The sequence below is a fragment of the Gymnodraco acuticeps genome, unplaced genomic scaffold (genome assembly GCF_902827175.1).
Source record: "Gymnodraco acuticeps unplaced genomic scaffold, fGymAcu1.1, whole genome shotgun sequence".
NCBI lineage: Eukaryota > Metazoa > Chordata > Actinopteri > Perciformes > Bathydraconidae > Gymnodraco > Gymnodraco acuticeps.
The window spans coordinates 661,407-682,334 of record NW_022992223.1 but is presented as its reverse complement, the minus strand read 5'-3'; the positions used below and the strand labels follow the sequence as shown (position 1 = coordinate 682,334).

At 42.1% G+C, this 20,928-nt stretch overlaps 1 protein-coding gene across 3 annotated transcripts in view; it reads left to right on the top strand.

The window, feature by feature from the left end:
- The window catches only part of LOC117539773 (enhancer of polycomb homolog 1-like), a 39,278-nt gene extending 22,477 nt beyond the window's left edge, over nucleotides 1–16,801 (top strand). For 2 of the 3 annotated variants that reach the window (XM_034206075.1, XM_034206073.1), the window contains 7 exons: nucleotides 370–459; nucleotides 770–918; nucleotides 2,948–3,360; nucleotides 11,817–11,938; nucleotides 13,501–13,642; nucleotides 13,762–14,143; nucleotides 15,307–16,801. In XM_034206075.1, the coding sequence (XP_034061966.1) occupies nucleotides 370–459; nucleotides 770–918; nucleotides 2,948–3,360; nucleotides 11,817–11,938; nucleotides 13,501–13,642; nucleotides 13,762–14,143; nucleotides 15,307–15,379 (1,371 nt within the window). In that variant the 3' untranslated portion in view covers nucleotides 15,380–16,801. Of the gene's footprint in view, nucleotides 1–369; nucleotides 460–769; nucleotides 919–2,947; nucleotides 3,361–11,816; nucleotides 11,939–13,500; nucleotides 13,643–13,761; nucleotides 14,159–15,306 lie in introns of all 3 variants that reach the window. The other variant, XM_034206074.1, reaches the window with a different exon arrangement.
- The last annotated feature ends 4,127 nt before the right edge of the window (nucleotides 16,802–20,928 follow it).

Here is a 20,928-nt window from a genome sequence, read left to right as displayed (position 1 = left end):
TTTTAGAATAAAATAAAATATTTGAGAAGAAGAAGTTATAGGAAAACTGTGCAATAAAAGACTTAATAAATAAAATATGATAAAAGTATTCCTAAAAGACATAAGTTAAATTTAAGAATGTGCAGTAAATAAGTAATGCCATTTCCCTGAATTTCTGATGATTTCTCAACATCTCCAATCCCTAAATCACCCAGCATTTTATTTCTTTCATTTTCAAGCAACATTATTTGCATCAATAATATGATTTTTTTTTTTTCTTCCAGCAAATCTTAAAATACAGCTTTGCCAGTGATATGCTCACCTGTGTATACAAATGTGTGGTTTCAAGTCCTTTAATCTTTATTAACTTAAGTTGTTTTCATTGTGTAGATCCATTCAGGTTCTTCAGAGGCAGAGGAGGAGAACGACCCAGATGGCTGCTATGCGTTCAGGAGGAAGGCCGGCTGTCAGTACTACGCTGTGAGTGCCCTCCTGTGACTCCTGGTTCTATTTTTAGTGCCAACAACAACAGCAGCAGGCTGGCCAGACTGGCTGTTAGTCTTCCACTCTGCTGGACCAAACAATGCAATACAAACACGCTCCGTTTGCCAGTGTCTTATTTGTTGCCCTATATTTTAATATGTGACGTCTCGCTGTGTTTTCATATATAACATAACATTTAGCTGGCAATTTTATACATAGTGACTTACAAAAAGTGCTGTTCTTGCATTATATTACATTTTTTGGACTTGTTTTATTATAGTTTTCAATCAAACATTTTTCCCTCCAGTCTCGTCCGGAGCAAAGTGGCAGCTGGCCCTGGGTCAGCCCGTCTGACGGGGGTCTCGGAGACTCTCGCTTCCGTTACTGTCTGACTTCGCTGAACGTGCCGCGGCGATGCATCGGTTTGGCCCGGCGCCGGATGGGCAGAGGAGGAAGGTGAGTTCAGTCCCACTGAGTGCTCCACATAATGCAGAGGTTTGATCAGGGAGGCTTGGATTGTTCCAAAGGTACACAAGCTAAATGGAAGTGGATCACTTCCAATTAGGGATGCACGATAATTATCGGTCCGATATTAGGAATTATGACGTCATCCCGATAAACCCGATACCAGTATTAATAGCCCCGATAATATACAATATATGTTTTGGGTAAAAAAAAAAGAAAAAATACTGCGGTGTGGGTGGGTTGGGATGAGGGGCGCTTGTTTTTCCCTCGGCTCCTCCCGTTTTGCCAGTACTGTGGTATTAGTGGTTTAGGAAGAGGGGAGTTCTTCACAAATCCAGCGCTCCCTAACTCAGTGCCTGGCTGTGACGTAAATGGTGTGCGGCCGTGAAGCCAGGACAGTAAACAAACATGTCGTCGGTGGTATGGGCGTTGGAGCTATGTGCAACTCAAGGCATATGCTCGAACCGGAGCTGCGTGGACGCTGCAATCATGTTGCGCACTATCCGTGCTGAGTATGCTGACTTTTCGTACAATGTCCCACTGTCTGGCTTCATGCATAAAGTCAAGTGCTCGGCGCAGTTGTGGCGAAATGTCGGTCCTCTGTTTTCATTTAAACAGCTCCTTATATCCGTTAGCGCAGCTAGCTAGCACCAGATGCTAACAACAATGCACGTAAGGTCTCTCGCTCGCTCGGGCCACACATACACACACCCTCCCGGTCCTCCAGGTGGCCAGTCGGTGCCTTTATATATACAGTCTATGGTCGGTGCCTGCCGGTGAGCGTGGAAGTGTGGAAGTGTGCTGATGCTGTTAGCATCAGCTTGTAGATGGTATTTTAAACTCGATGCGCTCTGAAACTACGGGGCGGCCAAGGAAAAAAAAATACATTAGTGGCGTACATTTTTGTTATCGGTCTTGAGAAGCAGGAAGTTATCGGTATCGGTTTCAAAAAACCAATATCGTGCATCCCTACTTCCAATACATTTAAATAAATCAGAAAAATATGCATAACCTCATATTTTGAGAAAATTGTAATCCTGTTGCCTAGGGCTGCACGATTAATTGGAATTTTATCAAATGTCCATAATTGAATAGTGCCATATTCAAATTGAAGTAGCGTTAGGGTTATATACCCTTGTCCATCTACTTTGCATTTATTCTAAGTGATTGTAACTGGGAAATTCTGGTATAAAACGAAGTCTGATAAAATGTTGAAAATTGTAATTGAAGAGTGCAGGAATGCTGCCAGTGCCAATATTGAGCGGGGGGGAAATGGAGCCAAGTGTTGGCAGTAGCTGCTGGGGCTGTTTACCATACCGGCTCTTTGGCAGGTGACCAGCGTTCATTCGGCGGGCTCATTGTATTATGAATATCAAGCTGGCTGCTAAAACGATAAACATGAGAGTCCCTTTTGGGGGATTCGCCCGCCACTGTGGCCTGTCGACGAATCAGGAAACTAAGAGACGGGTTCAAACAGCAGCATGTCCTTCAGCTCTGTCTCCTATCTCCTGAGTAATTACACACACGAGTGAATTAAACACTGACTGGAGGAGTGGTCCAGGTGATGTTAGGGGGGATCTGTTTCACTGACTCATGAGATTAGCAATAGCATGTTGTGCGTGTGGAAAATATGTGATCTTGTATCTTTGTTTATGCACAAAAGCAGTGTAACCTGTTGGCATGAAATCCAAAATTGTCACTATTACAATTTCTTCAACAATATGACTTTTGCTCTCATAACAACCCGCAAGCGGAATTTCTGGAGTTTAATTATGATATCCGCGTATCTGTAAACCTTCCGTTTTATGCAATACCCAGCTGTATTCAGTACTAGCCAAAGGCACATTGTAATTACATGAATGGTATGCAAGGAATATCCACTCTTGTGCAATCCCTCAAAATAAGTAAAGGATGTTGGCGCTGTAATGACCTGCTAATGACTGCAGGATGTTTCCCCTTCCATCTGACCTCAGATCCCTGTTGAACAGCTCTCTGATGTGCACGTTTGTTTCTGTTTCAGGGTCTTGTTGGACCGAGCGCACACAGAACTAGACGCCGTCTGTCAGAGTTTGGACTCCGACCCGGAGCCCGAGCCGCTCTCCTCTCCACTTCCACGCTCTCCACTCCGCAACTCCAACGGCAGTACCTCAGAAACCAATACCTCGCACCCCACCAGCTCCTCCCACCCCCCCGCCTCTTCATCGCCATCATCGCCAGCCCCTATGGACCTCAGCCAGATTATTTTGAACATTAAATCCAGCCGCTGGAGGCACTTCAGACCACGGACGCTATCCCATCACCCCTCGGGTGGAGGAGACTTGTCTCGCAGAGGATTTAGGGATTTTAGCCGCACGGTGTCAGCACTAACCCGGACTCTGTCGGGAGGAACCAACTCCCGGACCCGCCCCGGACCCCCACCCCCCCCCATCAACGGTGAGTCACATGTTTTCTCTGCCATGCTGTGCGCTGTTCTGGCATTTTACATCTTAAAAGTTGTTTAACATTTAATTTACTAGTAGTAGTTCCATTTTAGAACATACAATTATCAGGGTTCGTACGGGTGCTTGAAATCCTTGAAAATGCTTGAAATTTGACGTGGTGTTTTCAAGGTTGGGAAAGTGCTTAAATTTTGGGAATGGTGCTTGAAATTGAGATAAAGTGCTTGAAAATGTAAATGCTTTACTTTTACAATAAATTGCTGTCTGACTGAATAGTTCGCTTTTTAGATTAAAAGAAAATAATTGCTTCGCTTCTACATAAAACAGCTCCGCTGCGCGCGACCTGCAAGTGTTTGTGTTACGTGTGACCTGGGCATTCTGGTGAGAGTGATAGATGACTGTGTGCCAGTATGGGGGTTATTCCCTATCTTTATTCAAGAGCGTGGTATTTAAATTTGAGAGCATACTTTATGTATGTATTTCCCTCAAACCCTGTCCTCGCACTCAAACAGTGCCTGCTTGCACTTAGATCTGCTTCTGCTCAAACTGTACGCTTGCACTCAGATATATTGCTGCTTACAGATTTCCTGTGTTCCAGCTTAAAACCTTCTCCTCGCACTCAGGCTGTTTCTGTGCGCTCGTGACATTTCTGCTCTCAGATTTATTCTGTGCGCGCTCGAAACTTTTGTGCAACAATCCTGTCAAAATCCCTCAACCAATAGGAGGCCAGGTGTCCTTGCGGGTAGTTCGCTTTACTTATTACAGCGTCCCGTAAGGGCAGTTACTCTTTGGTTTATAAACTCCCGCCCTCCACGGCTTTATAACATAAACATAAGCCGGATGACCGTGGAAGAAGGAGCGGTGTGAGTCCAGATAAAATGAGAATTATAATCCACAGCATATCAGGAGAATAATTCCAGGGGTTTCCAGAGTAGAATCGTAGGAGGGGCTGACAGCCTGGTGCAGAGTGGGAGCCAAGTGACCAGCCTGAGCCTACTAGCTGGTTAGCTAGCTTGATAGCCACCGGCTGTAGGCGGCAGGGAGAGACGATGTCAGCGGGGAAGCCGGCTGATCGCAGCGGGATGGGAAGACCCACACGAGCCGCGGAGTTAGGATGGAGTTGGGGTGGAGACAGAAATGTTAGCTCAGCAGACTTCAGGGAGCCGAGGAGCATCTAGGTAGCAGCCTGCTAGGTCCGATAATGCTAGCTAGCTATGGACCGGTGAGCAGGAAAGAGCCAGCAGGTAGGAGATGACAACACAAAGATCTGTGTCGATTCGATATAGAGATGCTGCTATTTTTGCTGATGACTGACGTTTCAAAAGTAGAGAGCCAGACAGGAGAGGTTCTGATCTGGACTAAAGAACAATATTTGGGGCGGAGGAGCGGCGAACAAACAACGCCAGCACCCTCGGCGACCTGGGAAAAATAATCACCTACAATCAGTTAATACAACTAACGAGTGACCGTCAAAATACTCTAGTGGTTTAGTGGTACTTTAGTGGTTGGATGTAGACAACATACTCCAGATCTTGGGTGGCCTCCGACTCAGAATTAGGGGTGCAACAACTAATCGACTTAATCGATTAAAATCGATTACCAAATTGGTTGCCAACTAATTCAGTCGTCGATTCGTTGGTGACGTCATCACATGTGTTTTACGCGCCGTTAAACTCCAACGTTATTGGTCTTTTTATCGGTAGGCTACTGGAGACATTTAAAAAAGATATGTCATGTATTATTGCTACAAAAACATGATATCGCAGTCTTAGTGTCGCCAACTCGTTTCTAATATGTAAAAAGACAAACAAATGCGTCTATGGTGTATTTTCGATCAGACGAGATCTCTCTCCCGTCTGTGTGCGAGGGGGCGGGGCAGTTTACACACACGCAGCTTCTACATGCAGCGGAGCACACTGCGGAGATGGCGGAGAGAACGCGCTCCGAGGTGTGGTTAAACTTTACCCGTCTCGATGCTCGTTGCCAAAGTGCAATAAGAGTTTAGCATGTAACGGCGGTAACACGAGCAATGTGTCTAAACATTTATCAAAAGTGCTCCACATCCAGATGGAGGAATGCACCGGGTTCCACTGTCTTTCTAGCAGCTCTGTAGCCCCATCCACGAGTAACGTTTCCACGTCAGGTGTTATGTATGCTAGCAGCAACACACGGAGTTAACTACATGATACAAACATGGGTTAATGATTAGAGGTAACTGAGTTATTTATTTTGTTAAAGTTTCAGCTATTCTGTTTACAGTTCTGTCATCAGATTATTTCATACGATTTGCTAAAACACTGTTGTTTCTTTTGATGTGAAATATTATTTATTTAATTTAAATAAAAAGCAATGTTAATTTTGTTCAAAATGTGTTTAGTTAATTTAATAATATATGTATTTTTGAATCAAGTATTCATCTTTATTGTCTTCATTGTTAGTTTCCACGTGCCTAAAACAACCTCAAGCTAAATCTAAAAGTTGATGGCTAAATAAGAGCGCTTGAGAAATTGTGCAAGGCATACGTAATAGTCCGAATAGTCGATTAATCGTTTCATTAATCGGTAGATTAATCGATTATCAAATTAGTCGTTTGTTGCAGCCCTACTCAGAATCAGACATGATAACGAAACTACGTTGTACTATCGGCGGAAGCAGCTGTGAGCGATAAGCCAGGTGGAAATATGTTTGTACACTCTGACGTCACGCGCAGCGCCATCTTGCGGAGACGAGCGTATTTAATGGCTGAGAAATAAATCGTTGGACTTGGTGTTGGGGGTTGAACAAAATAAATATTACGCATTGCCAGACGCATATTATCTCCGATTTTAATACTGCAATATCTTAGATAGTGTTGTAGCTATATGATTTCGATTTTACTGGCAATTATAAAAAAATCTTTGCATTTGATCTTTAATGTTTATTTTATTATATTTTGTATTTATTTGAGTGAATATTCACAGTTTAATAATAATTAAAAACCCAAAACTAATAGTTTGTTTTGTGAGTACTAGTACAGTAAAGTTCAAATACAGATTATTTCAGTTCATCGAAATGCTGCACCTTAATGTTTATTTTATTATATTTTGTATTTATTTGAGTGAATACATTATTCACAGTTTAATAATAATTAAAAATATATATATTTTATGTTTTGTGATAATTTTTTCTGTACCGAACCGTGACCTAAAAACCGAGGTACGTACCGAACCGAAATGTTTGTGAGCCGTTACACCCCTACAATTTAGTGTTACTTATTTTTCATTTATTTATGCTTAAGTTTTTCTAGTTTAAACCTGCTGCCAGGTTATCTTTCAGCTTGTTCTTCAATGTGATCTTACTTTTTGCAATGACATTCTGTTATCAACATTTATATAAGCCAGTGTTTCTCAAACTCTTTCACATCAAGGACCACTTAACCAATAAAAAAACACTCGCAGACCACCTAACTCCACAAATATCCAAAATCGCATCGTTTTTCTAGAACAGATTACAAATCGCCTGAAAATGGTACAAACAAGTGGCAGCAAGTGTGATGAAGGTGTTGCGATGGGCTATATCATGCAATCGAAAGTGAAACTTTAGCGCGCTCCATTGCGGAGATATTCCCGCGAGAGTGCGGAAAACTTAAATGTATTTTTTTATTTCTAGGGATGCACGATAATTATCGCCCCGATAATTATCGGTCCGATATTAGGAATTATGACGTCATCCTGATAAACCCGATACCAGTATTAATAGCCCCGATAATATACAATATATTTTTTGGGTAAAAAAAAAGAAAAAAATACTGCGGTGTGGGTGGATTGGGATGAGGGGCGCTTGTTTTTCATTCGGCTCCTCCCGTTTTGCCAGTACTGTGGTATTCGTGGTTTAAGAAGAGGGGAGTTTTTCACAAATCCAGCGCTCCCTAACTCGTGAAGCCCGGACAGTAAACAAACATGTTGTCGGTGGTATGGGCGTTGGAGCTATGTGCAACTCAAGGCATATGCTCGAACGGGAGCTGCGTGGACGCTGCAATCATGTTGCGCACTATCCCTGCTGAGTGTGCTGACTTTTCGTACAATGTCCCACTGTCTGGCTTCCTGCATAAAGTCAAGTGCTCGGCGCAGTTGTGGCGAAATGTCGCTCCTCTGTTTTCATTTAAACAGCTACGTATATCCGTTAGCGCAGCTAGCTAGCACCAGATGCTAACAACAACAATGCACGTAAGGTCTCTCTCTCGCTCGCTCGGGCCACACCCTCCCGGTCCTCCAGATGGCCAGTCGGTGCCTGCCGGTGAGCGTGGAAGTGTGGTCTGCCACAAGCGGGGCTGTCAGCATCAGCTTGTAGATGGTATTTTAAACTCGATGCGCTCTGAAACTACGGGGCGGCCGTGGAAAAAAAAATACACATGCGTTAATCGCGTTAAAATAATTAGTTGCGTACATTTTTGTTGTTATCGGTCTTGAGAAGCAGGAAGGTATCGGTATCAGTTTCAAAAACCCAATATCGTGCATCCCTATTTATTTCAAATGTTACCAATATACTCACGGACCACTAGGGAGCGCTCACGGACCACCAGTGGTCCGCGGACCACACTTTAAGAAGCACTGATATAAGCTAATAACATAACTCTGAATGCTTGCCGCTTTTCACTTTGTCTAAGGTAGATTGCTCGGCTGGTGAATTACACAAGGTTTCTCTTTCATCCCCCGCTACATATCACAATACATTAGTTCCTGCTCCCATGTCATGGTGGAGTCGATTAGAAAAGTTATTTAATGAATAGATTCATGAGGTGTTGGCCTGAGTCTGGGCTGGTGGCTGCAGAATAGGGCACTGGGTGAATATGTGAAACACCATCTATAAGCCTTGATTTCAGCGTAGTTGGTAAAGTTGGATCGATCCAGATTTGCCAGTCCGGTGTACACGTTTAAACAGGTTTAACCATAAGACACAGTGAGTAAAAATGAACAGTGTCATGGCACTCAAGCCAACTGTAATCGCAATTGTGTCTTTAAATATTCCATTTTGATGAAGTGGTCACTGCTTGATGAGTATTGTGTATCTGATACATGTTTGTATTTATTGACAAAACATCTTCAAACTAGTTATACGTGGCGGTCTGCAAAAGGTCTCCAGGGAAAAGAGGAGACCTTATTTGAGTTTTTCATGTTAGTGATCAATGCCTGTATTTGTAGAAGAAATGCATATTGCTGCATGGAGGGCTATTCCAGTCATTAAAGTGGAATGAGGTTGAAGACATTGATTATTTGTTGAGGATTAAGCCCACAGCATGGAGGTATGAGTGGGTGTTGCTTTCTTTTTCATTCATCTCTGGATTAAACTCACTGATTTGGGAATGTATCCTTCCTTTCCCCCCTCAGTTGGAGTAGGTGTTATTCTCTGTAAAGGCCTCTCTGATGCATTGTCAGGGGGTCTTAAAAAGTATTAAAAGTTGATGAATCAATTCAGCGAAAATTAAGGCTATTAAAAAGTATTAAACGGCATTTTCCAAGGTATTACATTTTGTAGCTTGTTTTCAATAAGTATATAAATGGTCCAAAGAGGTTGTATTCTACAGTCTGCCTGAATGTAATCATGGCGTAGGTGTGTAGTGTGATTCTGTGTAGTTTATTTATGGCATCCCGTTCGATTTGACGTCATCTGAACAGGACATCGCACGCTCACTGCTTGATAGCGCGCAGAGGTCCGTTTACGCCGGTTGTTAAACAACATCGTTATGGGGAAATGCAAGCTTCCAAATGGTTGGAAGATAAGGAGGAAGGACAATCAATACTGTATATAGTCGATGTGAGGTCAAGTGTGTCGCCAATAGGGATGGGTATCATTTGAAATGTATCGATTCCGGTTCTTATCGATTCCCCGTTTCGAAAAAATAAAATAAAAATATGGCTTAGTGCAGAATTATAACCTTAAGACTAACTAGTCTAGTATTAATGCAATGAACAACAGCAGCTTAACATAACATGAATAAACAAAGTATTATATTACCATCTTACTGGAGTAACACAATTCAATAGTAATCAGCAGCGTACCACTTATTTTTGTTATTCTACAGTATTGTTGTTTTATAGTTATTTGTTAATGTAACCCAATTTGTGTTCTTTGAAATTGAAAAGGATATCGCATTGTGTTTGTTACTTTCGTTGCAGTTGTATATGTCTTAAGTGTAATTTGTCTTTGCTTCCCATTTGTGGACATGCTTTTATTTTGAAGGAGAGTTAGCGCTGTTGACAGGAAGTTGTTGTTGCTTTGGAAACAACGTGACGGAGATTAACGGAGAAAAGTAATATCTACATATAAAGACGGAGAAAGTAAACGATAACGTTTATGGTTAAGTGTTAGCACCCCCCGAAGAGGCACAAGCTCTTACGTTGATATGGGAGATTTCAATAAATTCAATTTGGGAAAAAAACGGGGGGGGAAATGAAAAAACAAACAATCGTATCAGATTGGTCGTGTTGAACGTAGCTCTGTTCTTTCCACCACGCGGAACATCCTTCTTGCAAACATTGCATCTGGCTGTTACACTGCCTTCACTTTCAATTTTATAATACTTCCAAACTCCTGACATTTGCTCTGTCCCGACTCCCGAGTCACCAGCTGAACGTAGCCTCTCGTTAGCTTACTGCTACTATTAGACACTGCGCCCACTCTGTTGCTTTGAGAGAAATAAGCAACCAAGTCTGAAAACAAGCCCAAAAGAAGCAACACATACATGATGTTGTGTCATTTTAAACCAAAACTAAGGCCTCAGGATGACTTTAAGAAGTGAACATGGTCATTTTTGTTTTGTAACATTAAATAAAATAATTGTTTTAAGGATTCCCGATCCCCGATCTTTTTCTCCTGATTCCGATCTTTTAAAAATCACGTGATCGGCTCCGATCCCCGATCACGTGATCGGATCGGGACATCTCTATACTGGACATGTAAGGTCCGGATTTCGATTGGGTACTATATAGGGATGGGTATCGTTTGAAATGTATCGATTCCGATTCCGGTTCTTATCGATTCCGATTCCGGTTCTGCTTATCGATTCCGGTTCTTATCGATTCCCCGTGTCGATTCCAAAATGGTAAAAGAAAGAAGTCAAACGTTTAGATAACAAAAATATCTTTATTCTTTTAAGCTTTAACTGACATTTTTACAAATAAAAAATATACATGCAATACAAATGTATTGCACAATAGCTGTGCTTTACTTTAACTGAGCTATGCCTGTGGCGAGCTATTAACAGGCATTACACTGTGCCTTGTCTTTTTCTTTCTTAGTTTAGTGGAGCCTCACTTTAGAGCGTTTACCATGATCCATCTTTGGTGTTATGAAGTGACTGAGCTCGTGAACTGTCTATGGGAGGGCGGGGGGAGCCTCGCTGCGGGGCAACTGTGGACCTCTGTCGCCTGTCAGTGCAACTTACATGATGCCGTTTAAAAAAATGAAGGGCTGTGCCGGCTGTCAACGGCCTGCTGACGGCCTGCCGTTCTGTGATTCTCCAGAACACACAGATGGCCAGTCCGCCCTTACCTTGTATTCCACCGGGTCACCGCGGCGCAGACGGACCCGGTGGAATACAGGGTCTACCGCGTTTAGGAACCGTTAAGCAGAACCAAAATGGTGTATTTTGTATGAGTACCCGGCATTTTCTTAACGGTTCTCACCTGGAACCGAGTTTCGGTTCCCAACCCTAGTAATATATGATCATGCCATAGTAGGAACATTGCTGCAAATGATAAGATGAATGCTATGCTACTTCAGTACCAAACCAACACTTTTTACAAGATACGTTTTTTTTTATCAATAACACCGGTGACAGTTGTTTTAAGTTATAATATTTGCACAATGTCTGTACAGATGTGCACTTTTAGCTTTATTTAAAGTGTTTTGTCTTTACAGATTTATGATTAAGTAAAATACTCTGTCAAAAGATGGTTTTACTTCATTGGTTATGTTTTTTGTGACGCAACCAGTTTTTGAATGCAACACACGGTTTTAACCCACAGGTAGAAGAACCTGTAGCTTGAACCACTATGCAAATTCAGAAAAAAGCGTTACAATGTGGCCTCAGGAGGATAAGCTGTGTGTGTTTTGATAAGCCTCAAACTGGACTTTCAAGCTTGTGATCATTTAGTTTACCTTGAACCCTGGAGCATCACGCCCACATCTCCAGACACTTGTGTGGTTGTGTTCTCTCTGTGAAAGCATTCCTTCACATACATTCATTTCTGTCAGTTTCTCAGAACATTGAGGCATACATATTGCATGCATACAAATCTTTGTTTGCCGTTCACAATTCATACAAATCCAAACCCTTTCTGTTATATCTGCTCTCTGTGCACACTGCTCTGGATGAATCTCTGCTAAATGCAAAGTAAACTGAATGAACCCCTCGGTAAGAGATGTCAGAGTTGTGGTTGTGACCGGTGTGTTTGTCTCTCCTGTGCTCAGTGTTCACAGCGGAGCAGTACCAGCAGCACCAGGAGCAGCTGGCCCTCATGCAGAAACAGCAGCTGGAGCAGAGCCAACAGCAGCAAGCCAACAACCCTGCAGTCCCAACACACAACACACAGGTCAGTGAGGACACACACACACACACACACACACACACACACACCTGGGAGCACCGGAACACACCTCTGCATCCCCTGAGTTGAACTTTTAAACAGATCAATATCAAATGTTATGGGTGTAAAACTACTGAGAGGAAGAGGGTGTTATTTTAGTCAGCTGGTTGTCATTTTGTGCACTTCTTACATGCTTTTATTGCCAAAAATAAGGTAATAGGAGCTTGCATAGATTTCTCCACAGAGTGGTGCAGGAATGAGTCCTAAAACCAGGAAATGAGTCGGCATATTAGCACTGCCATGGTGCTTTATGGGCTTTTTGATTTGATCTTTCTCCCGGAAAAAAAGTTCTGCTGTTAACACGAGCTGAAGAAATGTTGTTTTACAACATAAAATATGTCGGTTAACACCTCACTGGTGCAATTAACATTTGTTATCAAGTGACTCAATAGCCGCGTTCACACTGGAGTACTTTTCCCACAATAGTTCACCAGAACTACGATATATTTGCGTTCACACCAAAAAGTCCCAGGAACTAAATTAATTCATGAGAACCTTTTTACCCCCTTTTCCGTCCCTGCTAGAGAGCAGGTACTTTCGTGGGAGAAAAAGGTTCCTATGTCTGATTGGCTGGGCGCATTGCAAACCACGCCCCGTAAAACTCCCAAAAAGTTTTGTGAAGCCGCCATTTTATTATCCTCGCATTCCATTATTAGCATTAGCCCAGCGCAGAAACGCAGAGAGACTAAAACATGGGAGCGGTGGAGATGAGGAGGTGTCGGCGTTCTGGCGATTTACTCGGAAGGCTTCAGTAGAAGCTGCTGGGAGTCCCAGCAGCTTCTACTGAAGCCAGTCCCCAACTCCGGGGACTTCTGGCCGGGGACTTTGGGCGGCAGTATACGCCGTGAAGTGGTTTGCGGCCTGCCAGTAAACCCAAAGCAGAAGAAGAAGAAGTGACGTCAGCGGCTTCATTTGCCTAATCCTCCCCCAGGGATTTATTCCGGTGTGAACGCGATCTGTACTTAGTTCATGAGAACTAAAGAGTTCTGATGAATTAAAGTGGGAAAAGTACTGCGGTGTGAACGCGCCTCATGACACTACTCGACGTCATCATGCCGATCATTAGCCACCTTTAGCTTAGCGGTGGTGACATAAAGTAATGAGACTGATGTAGTTCTGATGTAGTTATAGCCAAATATTAGCTGGTTCCTTCTGGTGATTTCATTTAAGATTCAAATATCATTAAAGTATTCTTAATTTGTTGCGATTATCCTGATATACAGAGGTTAATTTCTGCGATATTCCAAAATCCAATCAAAAAAACAAATCCCACTGCTTTGGCATCCTACAAACATACGTCATCACTGCAGCACTCTATATGGAAATATTTCCCAGGTCAGTTCAGCCTTCCTAAGGAAAAGGGACGCATCCTCATTCCCACGAGCATTGTTAATACCATTGGCTTACTTCCTGTCTGGCAGCAGAGGTGCTGACTCTGCAGTTTGTATACATTGTAACGGAGCGTTAAACGTTGGCCCACTCTCACATGTTGCCTCTCCGGTCTCCAGGCTCTCGTGTCCAAGACGTTGGACCAGGCCAGCGCTCAGTTTGCTGCGTCGGCGCTCATCACCACCAACCAGCTGCTCACCTTCAAGTCCAAAGAGGAGCTGGTTCTGGGGGGCGGGGTCAACGGGGTCATGGCGGGGGCAGGTAGGAGACCCTAAATGTTACCTGGTCTATGTCCCGCAGGACAAAGATGTGATAGAAGCATGCTCTGGATTCATCTTGAATTTTTGTATTTACATTTCCATCATTTTCTCTCTCTGCAGGTGTTTTCAAGGGCTTGCATCTCTCCGGCCCCCCCGCCGCCCTCCACCAGACCACCCAGTCTCCCCGCACCCCCCCCTCCATGGCCCCCGCCTTCCTGCAGCCCTCCTCCAACTCGGCGTCCCCGGCCGTCCCCACCTCCCTCACCTCCACCTCCACCCCCGGCGCCCACGCAGCAGCCGCGCTGGGGATTCTGGGATGCAGCGCCGCCAACGCCACCCCCGCCACCACTCAGGTCCTCATCGGGAACAACATCTGTCTGAGCGGGCGCCACATCCCCCGGACCCTCGGCCCCGTGCCATCCTCTGCCTTAAAGCTGTCGGCCTCCACCAACCTGACCATGCCCAAAGTCTCCGGGGCGGCGGCCATGGAGCTGGGCTCGAGGTGAGGGGAACACAGGTAGCATTTTCTCACAATCATTGGTATAAAATATCATTCATAGTCTTTCAAATACTTGGGAGACTACGGGAAAATATATGAATTTGTTGAACTGCATTTTTTTATTATTTGACAAACCCTTTACGCATTACCACCATGCAGATCCGGATAGCTCAGACATTTCAAAAAAAGTCTTAAAGTCTTGAATCTATGTGAACAAACACCAGTGTGACATTACTCTCGAATAAATGACAAAAGAAGATATATCTTTGTTTTGCATTACTTCGTACTGATGCAGAATAAACAGATGTGCGGCCACAAGCGGTAATAATCAGCCGAACCAAAGCTGCCGCACTAAGTGGGCGATCAGACGAGAGTTCCAGACACCACAGAAAAACACCCATTAATATATAAATACATAAAAAGCAGGAATGTGTTTAAATATGCAACAGAAGATAACTTTATTGTAAGTGTGTCCCTCTTGTTGTAGCAGTGTTGGATTACTTATTGTTTGTGTGTGGATAAGTGAGTTAAGCCTCTGCATCCCTGGGTTCAGTCTAAATAAGCCGACGCAGAGTCTGCCAAAGAGAAATGTGAATCCACATAAATCCGTTTGAAAGAAGAAATGAATGTTCCTTTAGAGATCACTGACTGATACACAGGACCGTTACAGATACCTCGTTAGTAAAGTGAAAACAGAAGGACATCAGCGTTAAACTCTGCCTACCTACCTTCTCCTAATATCTTATTAATACTATTTTACCGTTGTTTATACTGTAATGTACATATTAAATATTGCAGTACAATAAATATATATAATTGTTTTACATAATTATTTTCATCTTTTATTGGACAACTGACTTTAACTTGTGTTAATGTACATATCTTAATTTTATTTTAACTTTATGAACTTTTATAACTTATATTTAAATAAATATATATTTTTGAAATGTATTTATATTTTTAATGCACATTGTATACTATTTTTAAAATATATATTTATTGGGCATTTTACTCTATTAACTTTTGTTTCTATAAACTATATAATGACTAAATAAATATATTATGTTTTCTTATTTTGCACATTCTGGCTCCCACCTATGAATATATGTTGGTATTCTGAATGAACCCTGACTGAGATGTTAATGCCCCTCTTCCTCTGTCCTCAGGGATAATCACGACGAGGAGAAGCCAGCACTGAACAGTATAGCAGACAACACAGTGGCCATGGAGGTGACGTAGTAGCGGGGGGGGGTCCCCTCTTTAGGTGCTGTGCATCGTAGCATCGGGAATGCAAAGGGACAGCAGGACTCTGATGCAGACTGACAGAATGATCCTCATCTCGCATACTTTTTCAACCTTTTATTTTTTTTTGTTAAAAGTAAAAAGATCAACTTGTAAATTATGAATATGGCAAAATTAGTATCTGTACAGTAACTACATATTTGTAATATCCCCCTTGTATATATTACTTGAATACAGAACTGTCCATTTGTGATGTTTTGCACTTGGGAAAAAAAAGAAAGCCAAGTAACCTGTGGCAGTGAGAGGCGTGTATAGACAAGAGTTTTATCATCATGTGCATGGTGCGGAGCCTGCTGCTTTTATCTATTTATTGTGCTGTGTTTACAGTTTCTTTATTTTGCTTTGTTCTGTTTTTTATTTGTACACTGTACCTTTGTTGGTTCCTGTGCTGTAGTAAATGTTAGGTAGCTACGGACTCCTGGGTATTTTGTATATTGTGAACACAAAGCAGGTTCCCCCCCCCCCCCCCCCACACATTTATTTCTGGTCCCTGTGCTTCTCTCTGTGGATCATGTGAAAATAAATGGTGACATACGGACCGGAGTCCAGGAGAAGGAGGAAGAGGAGGAGGAAGATGAGGCGCCCCTCTTCCTGGAGCTTCCATTAACATCGTCCCAAACACAAGTAACAAAACAGGGATGAAGTCTCTTCCCAGAAGCCTTTGCTGCTTCTGATTAAAGCACTATTTTTTGTGATGTTTTCGTTCATGGTTTTGATAAATATTAATGCTGCTTTTGTATTTTTGTTTTTTTAAAAGGGGTTGTTCTTCATTTTCATGCAACCTTTTATATTTGTTTTATCACAGACATTTTTTTTGTAAAACAAAAATTCAGTTATTTTTGTATTTTTATTTTGTTCTTGTGGTAAACTTGATTGTAAGCTTTCCGTTAATTGAAAGACTTCATTCTTTTGTTAATTTGTTACTTGTTCATGCATAGGTGATAAGGGAGGTGAATGGGCAGTTATTGCTGTACGTGTTTCATCATTCCATTTTTTAATAACAAAAAATGCTAATGAGGGGCAGGGGGTGGGAAGAACGGCAGTTCTCTCCACTCTCTCTTCCCCTTTTTCTTTATTTTCTTTGAAAAAATAATCTCCAGACGGCTGCAAGGCCAAAAACCACAAGTATTGGGTGCCTTCCTTTGGGGAATTTAATGTACTCTCTTCTGTGAAGAGTTAGGCACAAAGGCAGCATTACTTAGTAGTGCTTCTCGTCTTTGTCACAATCTGAATGCCCAGTCCAATGGCAGGATTTATCCTTGAGGTTTACTTGTCCCACCTGGAGGCTGAAAAACAAAAAAAAATGTGACAGAACTCTCACTAAAATAAGACAATAAAGCCCAGGGCATTAAATGTGAACTGTTTGGACTCTGTGTCATTTATGTACGTTTGAGTGTGTATACGTTTGTTTGTCTGAAAGGATCTGAAAATATAGGTACAAAGTTACCATTCCTGAGATTTCTCCTATCTCCAATGCAATTGGTTTAGAGAGCTCACAGCATTTGAGAAAATATAAGAATAGTCTGACGTTTTTATGAAATACTGTATACTGAATTATATATTATTTCTGTGATTTTGATGAGAAAACACTCTTGCGTCCTTCCTACAAATATTAAGCTATTGCTTAGCTTAGCATAAAGACCAAGTAGGGGGAAATTGCTAGCTGGTTAGGCTAGCTAGCCCAACTTGCAATGTGTTAATGATACACTTTACAAAATAAGCTCATATATGCAGGTTTTAAACATGATAAAAACCAGTTAAAGATATGCAACGGACTCCTATGTTTTCAGTGGGGCTTTTCTGGGGTACCTCAAAAAGGTGAAGGGTTGAAAGTGGTTCCTTCTCTTTAATATCAGTGACTTATTCAGTCTTTCTTCTAAACTCCAAAACCAGCAGAGGTGATTTTCTAATAGGAACCACAAAGACAGTTTTGGCTGTGAAATTTGTATTAAGTGTGTTCCAGAAATCAGCTACTTTTTCCATATAATAAATAATTTTCTATACCCCTGTTGATTTAAATGATTATATATTCATTTCAACGCGTTGCATAAGGCATCGTGCCGGAAAAGGGATGAAAATTAGACCTATATTTCCATCACAGGCGATAAATAGTGTGACTAACAGGTTTTTGGCCCTGGGAATAAATGTTTATTGTAATGTCTCCCATTAAAGACAAGAAGGGGGGCTTCACTGACCTTTTGTGACTGTACTGGTCCTGCTGTACATCTCCCTCCTTTTACACTTTTTTTGGCATCAGTTTCTCAGGGAAAAATAAAAACAGTCACTAATTCCCTGCAGCAGATATCACTTTCCCATCGGGAGCCAAATTACTCCAAAGTTTTCCAATATATCCGAGCTGGAGCGCTGCCAGCTGCAGATCATTTATGTGAGAGGAGAAATCAGTCAGCAGTGAGACAACTGGCCCTTCAAACTATCTGGGTGGGCGTAACTCTCTGCCTTCTCTACAGAGAGAGGTTTTGGTTAGGGAAAAAATAGTTTTCCTCCTCAGCTTTTCTGGGTGTTAACAGAAGCTTTGTGAAGGAAATAAATCACTGATATCCTCTAGGCAAGATAGCTGCAGCTATAACTTATATCTTGGTGTTTTTCCATTAAATTCACTGCACATTTTTTTCCTGGAATGACTGCCTGAAATGGTCACAACTTATTTTTGTTTCTCTCAGCTGTTATTTAGTCTGTAAAGGAAACTTAAGCAAGTGTTTACGGCTCCAGGAATAAAACTTAAGTTGCACAAAACACAATATGTCTCGTACTTTAGGGATAACACGTATTTCTTAATGCTTTAATACCAGAATTCCTATTGCAAGTTTTTTCACTGGGGACTGACTCTTGTCAATTCCTTATTTGGAGTCACATAGTATTTATATATCTGCTTGTACAATCCAAAAATGTCTTCTATTTTGAGACGGAGAGTTTACAAAAGCATATTCAATCAAAAGAAGGGTCGTCTGTGAAATATAGCTCTCACTTTTCCATGCTTCCTCAAATTCATTCTCCTGAAGCCTCACTGAGAAAGAAAAATGTGTCTTATTAAAACTTCCATGTTTACTTTTGGCTTTTACAAACAGTTTCCTCTGCATCCATGACGCATTTCAGGACAAATGCAGACATCTGAAGGAGCTGCAGTGCCAGAAACACGCTGCAGCTGTTGGGCCACCTCTGGATCAGATGTCCAGATCAGGGCTGTGATTGGTCGAGCTCTGTATCTCCTGCGGTGTCAGACAGCAGGTGTGAGGCCGGAGGCGTTGCTGGTGACAAACCCCATGATTCTGTGAAAGAGGAATCCACTTTCCAAGTAATCACAAAATGACGTGCACTGAATAAAGTTAGATCAGGGGTTGGATTGCATGTTGAATTAGATTTCCGAGGCCATGGAAACACTGGAGTCAGTTGGTCGTGGCCATGCTTCTCTCTGCAGAGGAAATTACTCAGACTGAGTGGAAGCAGCAAAGTATATGTAAGTCTCTGACAGTTCTGAGAAACTCAAAGGTGTAGAGGTGCTGCTGGTGCACTAACCACAGTGAGGGGGGGGGGGGTATGCATCTCCTCCTTCAGCCTTAGTAATAGTTATAATAAAATGTATTTGTATGGCACTTTTTGCTTTACATACAATTAAAGGCAAAACAAGTACAACAAATAAATCAGACATAAGAACAACATGTGCTTATTGGCCTTCTTGACAACAATTAGATTTTAAAAATCTGCTGGCAATCTGCAGGTCTGAAATGTTTTAATTTTGTGGGTGGCTATATATTGATTGCAAAAAAAGTGTGATTCTATAGAAGTCTATGAAAAAAAGATTGTAGCCTACTCCTCACTGTAACACCACCGTAATTATTTTCCTAATAAGTGTAATCTCAGTCATTTTCGAATTTTAAAGCAAAATTAAAAATTGTACCCTTTCATAGTGTTTTCAGTTCATGAAAGTTAATTTGAAAATGTTCGGTTGCCTCAAAATGTTCAGTTCTTAGCTCCACCCTCTAGTGTCATTTCTTGTTCCAAAAAATACAAGATGGCGACTGTCAAAAACCAAGATGGCCTCAGCAGACAGCCTTTGCGTACCAAACTGTTCTCTCTCACTGTTTTACAGTTATTATTTAATATCACACGGCTAGAAAAACTGTTAACATTGGTCTCTACTTTATTGCCCTATTGTGACAACTTCCTTATCACATTGACACTGAATTTACTCAGCAATCACAGCCTATAGGCACTTCATAAAGACCAACATGAAACGCTTGATTGGACTACAGAGGCAAATAATGGAAGAAAAGTACATGGGGTGAGAACTAGCAGAGGTAAAGGTACGATTTTTCAGTTTTTTACTTTAAAATAGTGATTCTGTGGGTCGTGCTGCACTGCTGTGATTGTGAAACATCTAATGATAATATTGGTTGGCTAACCTCTGGCACACTCTTCTAAAGCAACACATGAAACCAGAGCATGCTCAGGCTTGCTTATAGTATCTCCTCTTCTGAAGTGTTTATAGCAGCTGCTTGCTTCAGTGTCTGATGCATGCAGAGGCTTTGTCTGAGCATTTTTTTTGCTACAATCAGCTGCAGTGTCAGATGATGGTTTTATCTTCATGTTGTCGCCCTCTGGCTCTCTAAAGGCCCTGACACACCAGGCCGATTTCGGCTGTTTTCGTAAGTCGGGAGACGAAGCGTGTCCTGTCGCCCAAACTCAATTTGGTGTGTCCCGCACCGTCGACCGTGACACGCCTTATTTGGACTGCCTGTCCCGATGCATGGCCGATTCAATATGTTGAATCGGCCATGCATCGGGTCTGGCTGTCGGACCAAACAATCACTCTGATTGGCTGTTCAGCTAGCGAATCAGTGCATGAGAAGTGAAACGGAAGTGAGGGACGTAAACAAACGATTTAAGAAGGCACACACAGACTGAAATTCATTTTCATCTCATCATGGCGATCTGGAATGACGCAAACGAAGACCTGCTCATCCCATTGATCCAGGAGAGGCCAGCTCTGTACGACATCACAGAGAAAAGGTACTCGAACCGAGTAGTGAAAACCGGACTCTGGCGAGAGATTGAAACGCAACTTGGTTTCTCGGGTAAGATTATATTTTTCATCAATTGAGCTCTTTAGCAGATATTGTTGGCTTTTTATTGTTTGCTAGCGTACAGTGACGTTAACGTGAAATGTCATTTGTTATTTCAACCTTGTGTTTTGTTGTTATCTTGTTGCTAGCTGTGCAGTTTGGCACTGCATATAGATATTAATTGGACATGCTAACTAGCCACAATGCTTACATCGTTTATTTGTGTGCTTCAGAGAAAGAGCTGAGGAAGAAGTGTGATTCTCTGCGAACCCAGTGCACCCGGTACAGGAGACTTGCCCCTTCGGGTAGTTGTGGAGCACCAAAGACGGGCAGACAGCAGTGGATCATAACCAGGCTTCAGTTTGCACACACTATTTGTTGTTGTTTATATCACGTCTGTTCTTC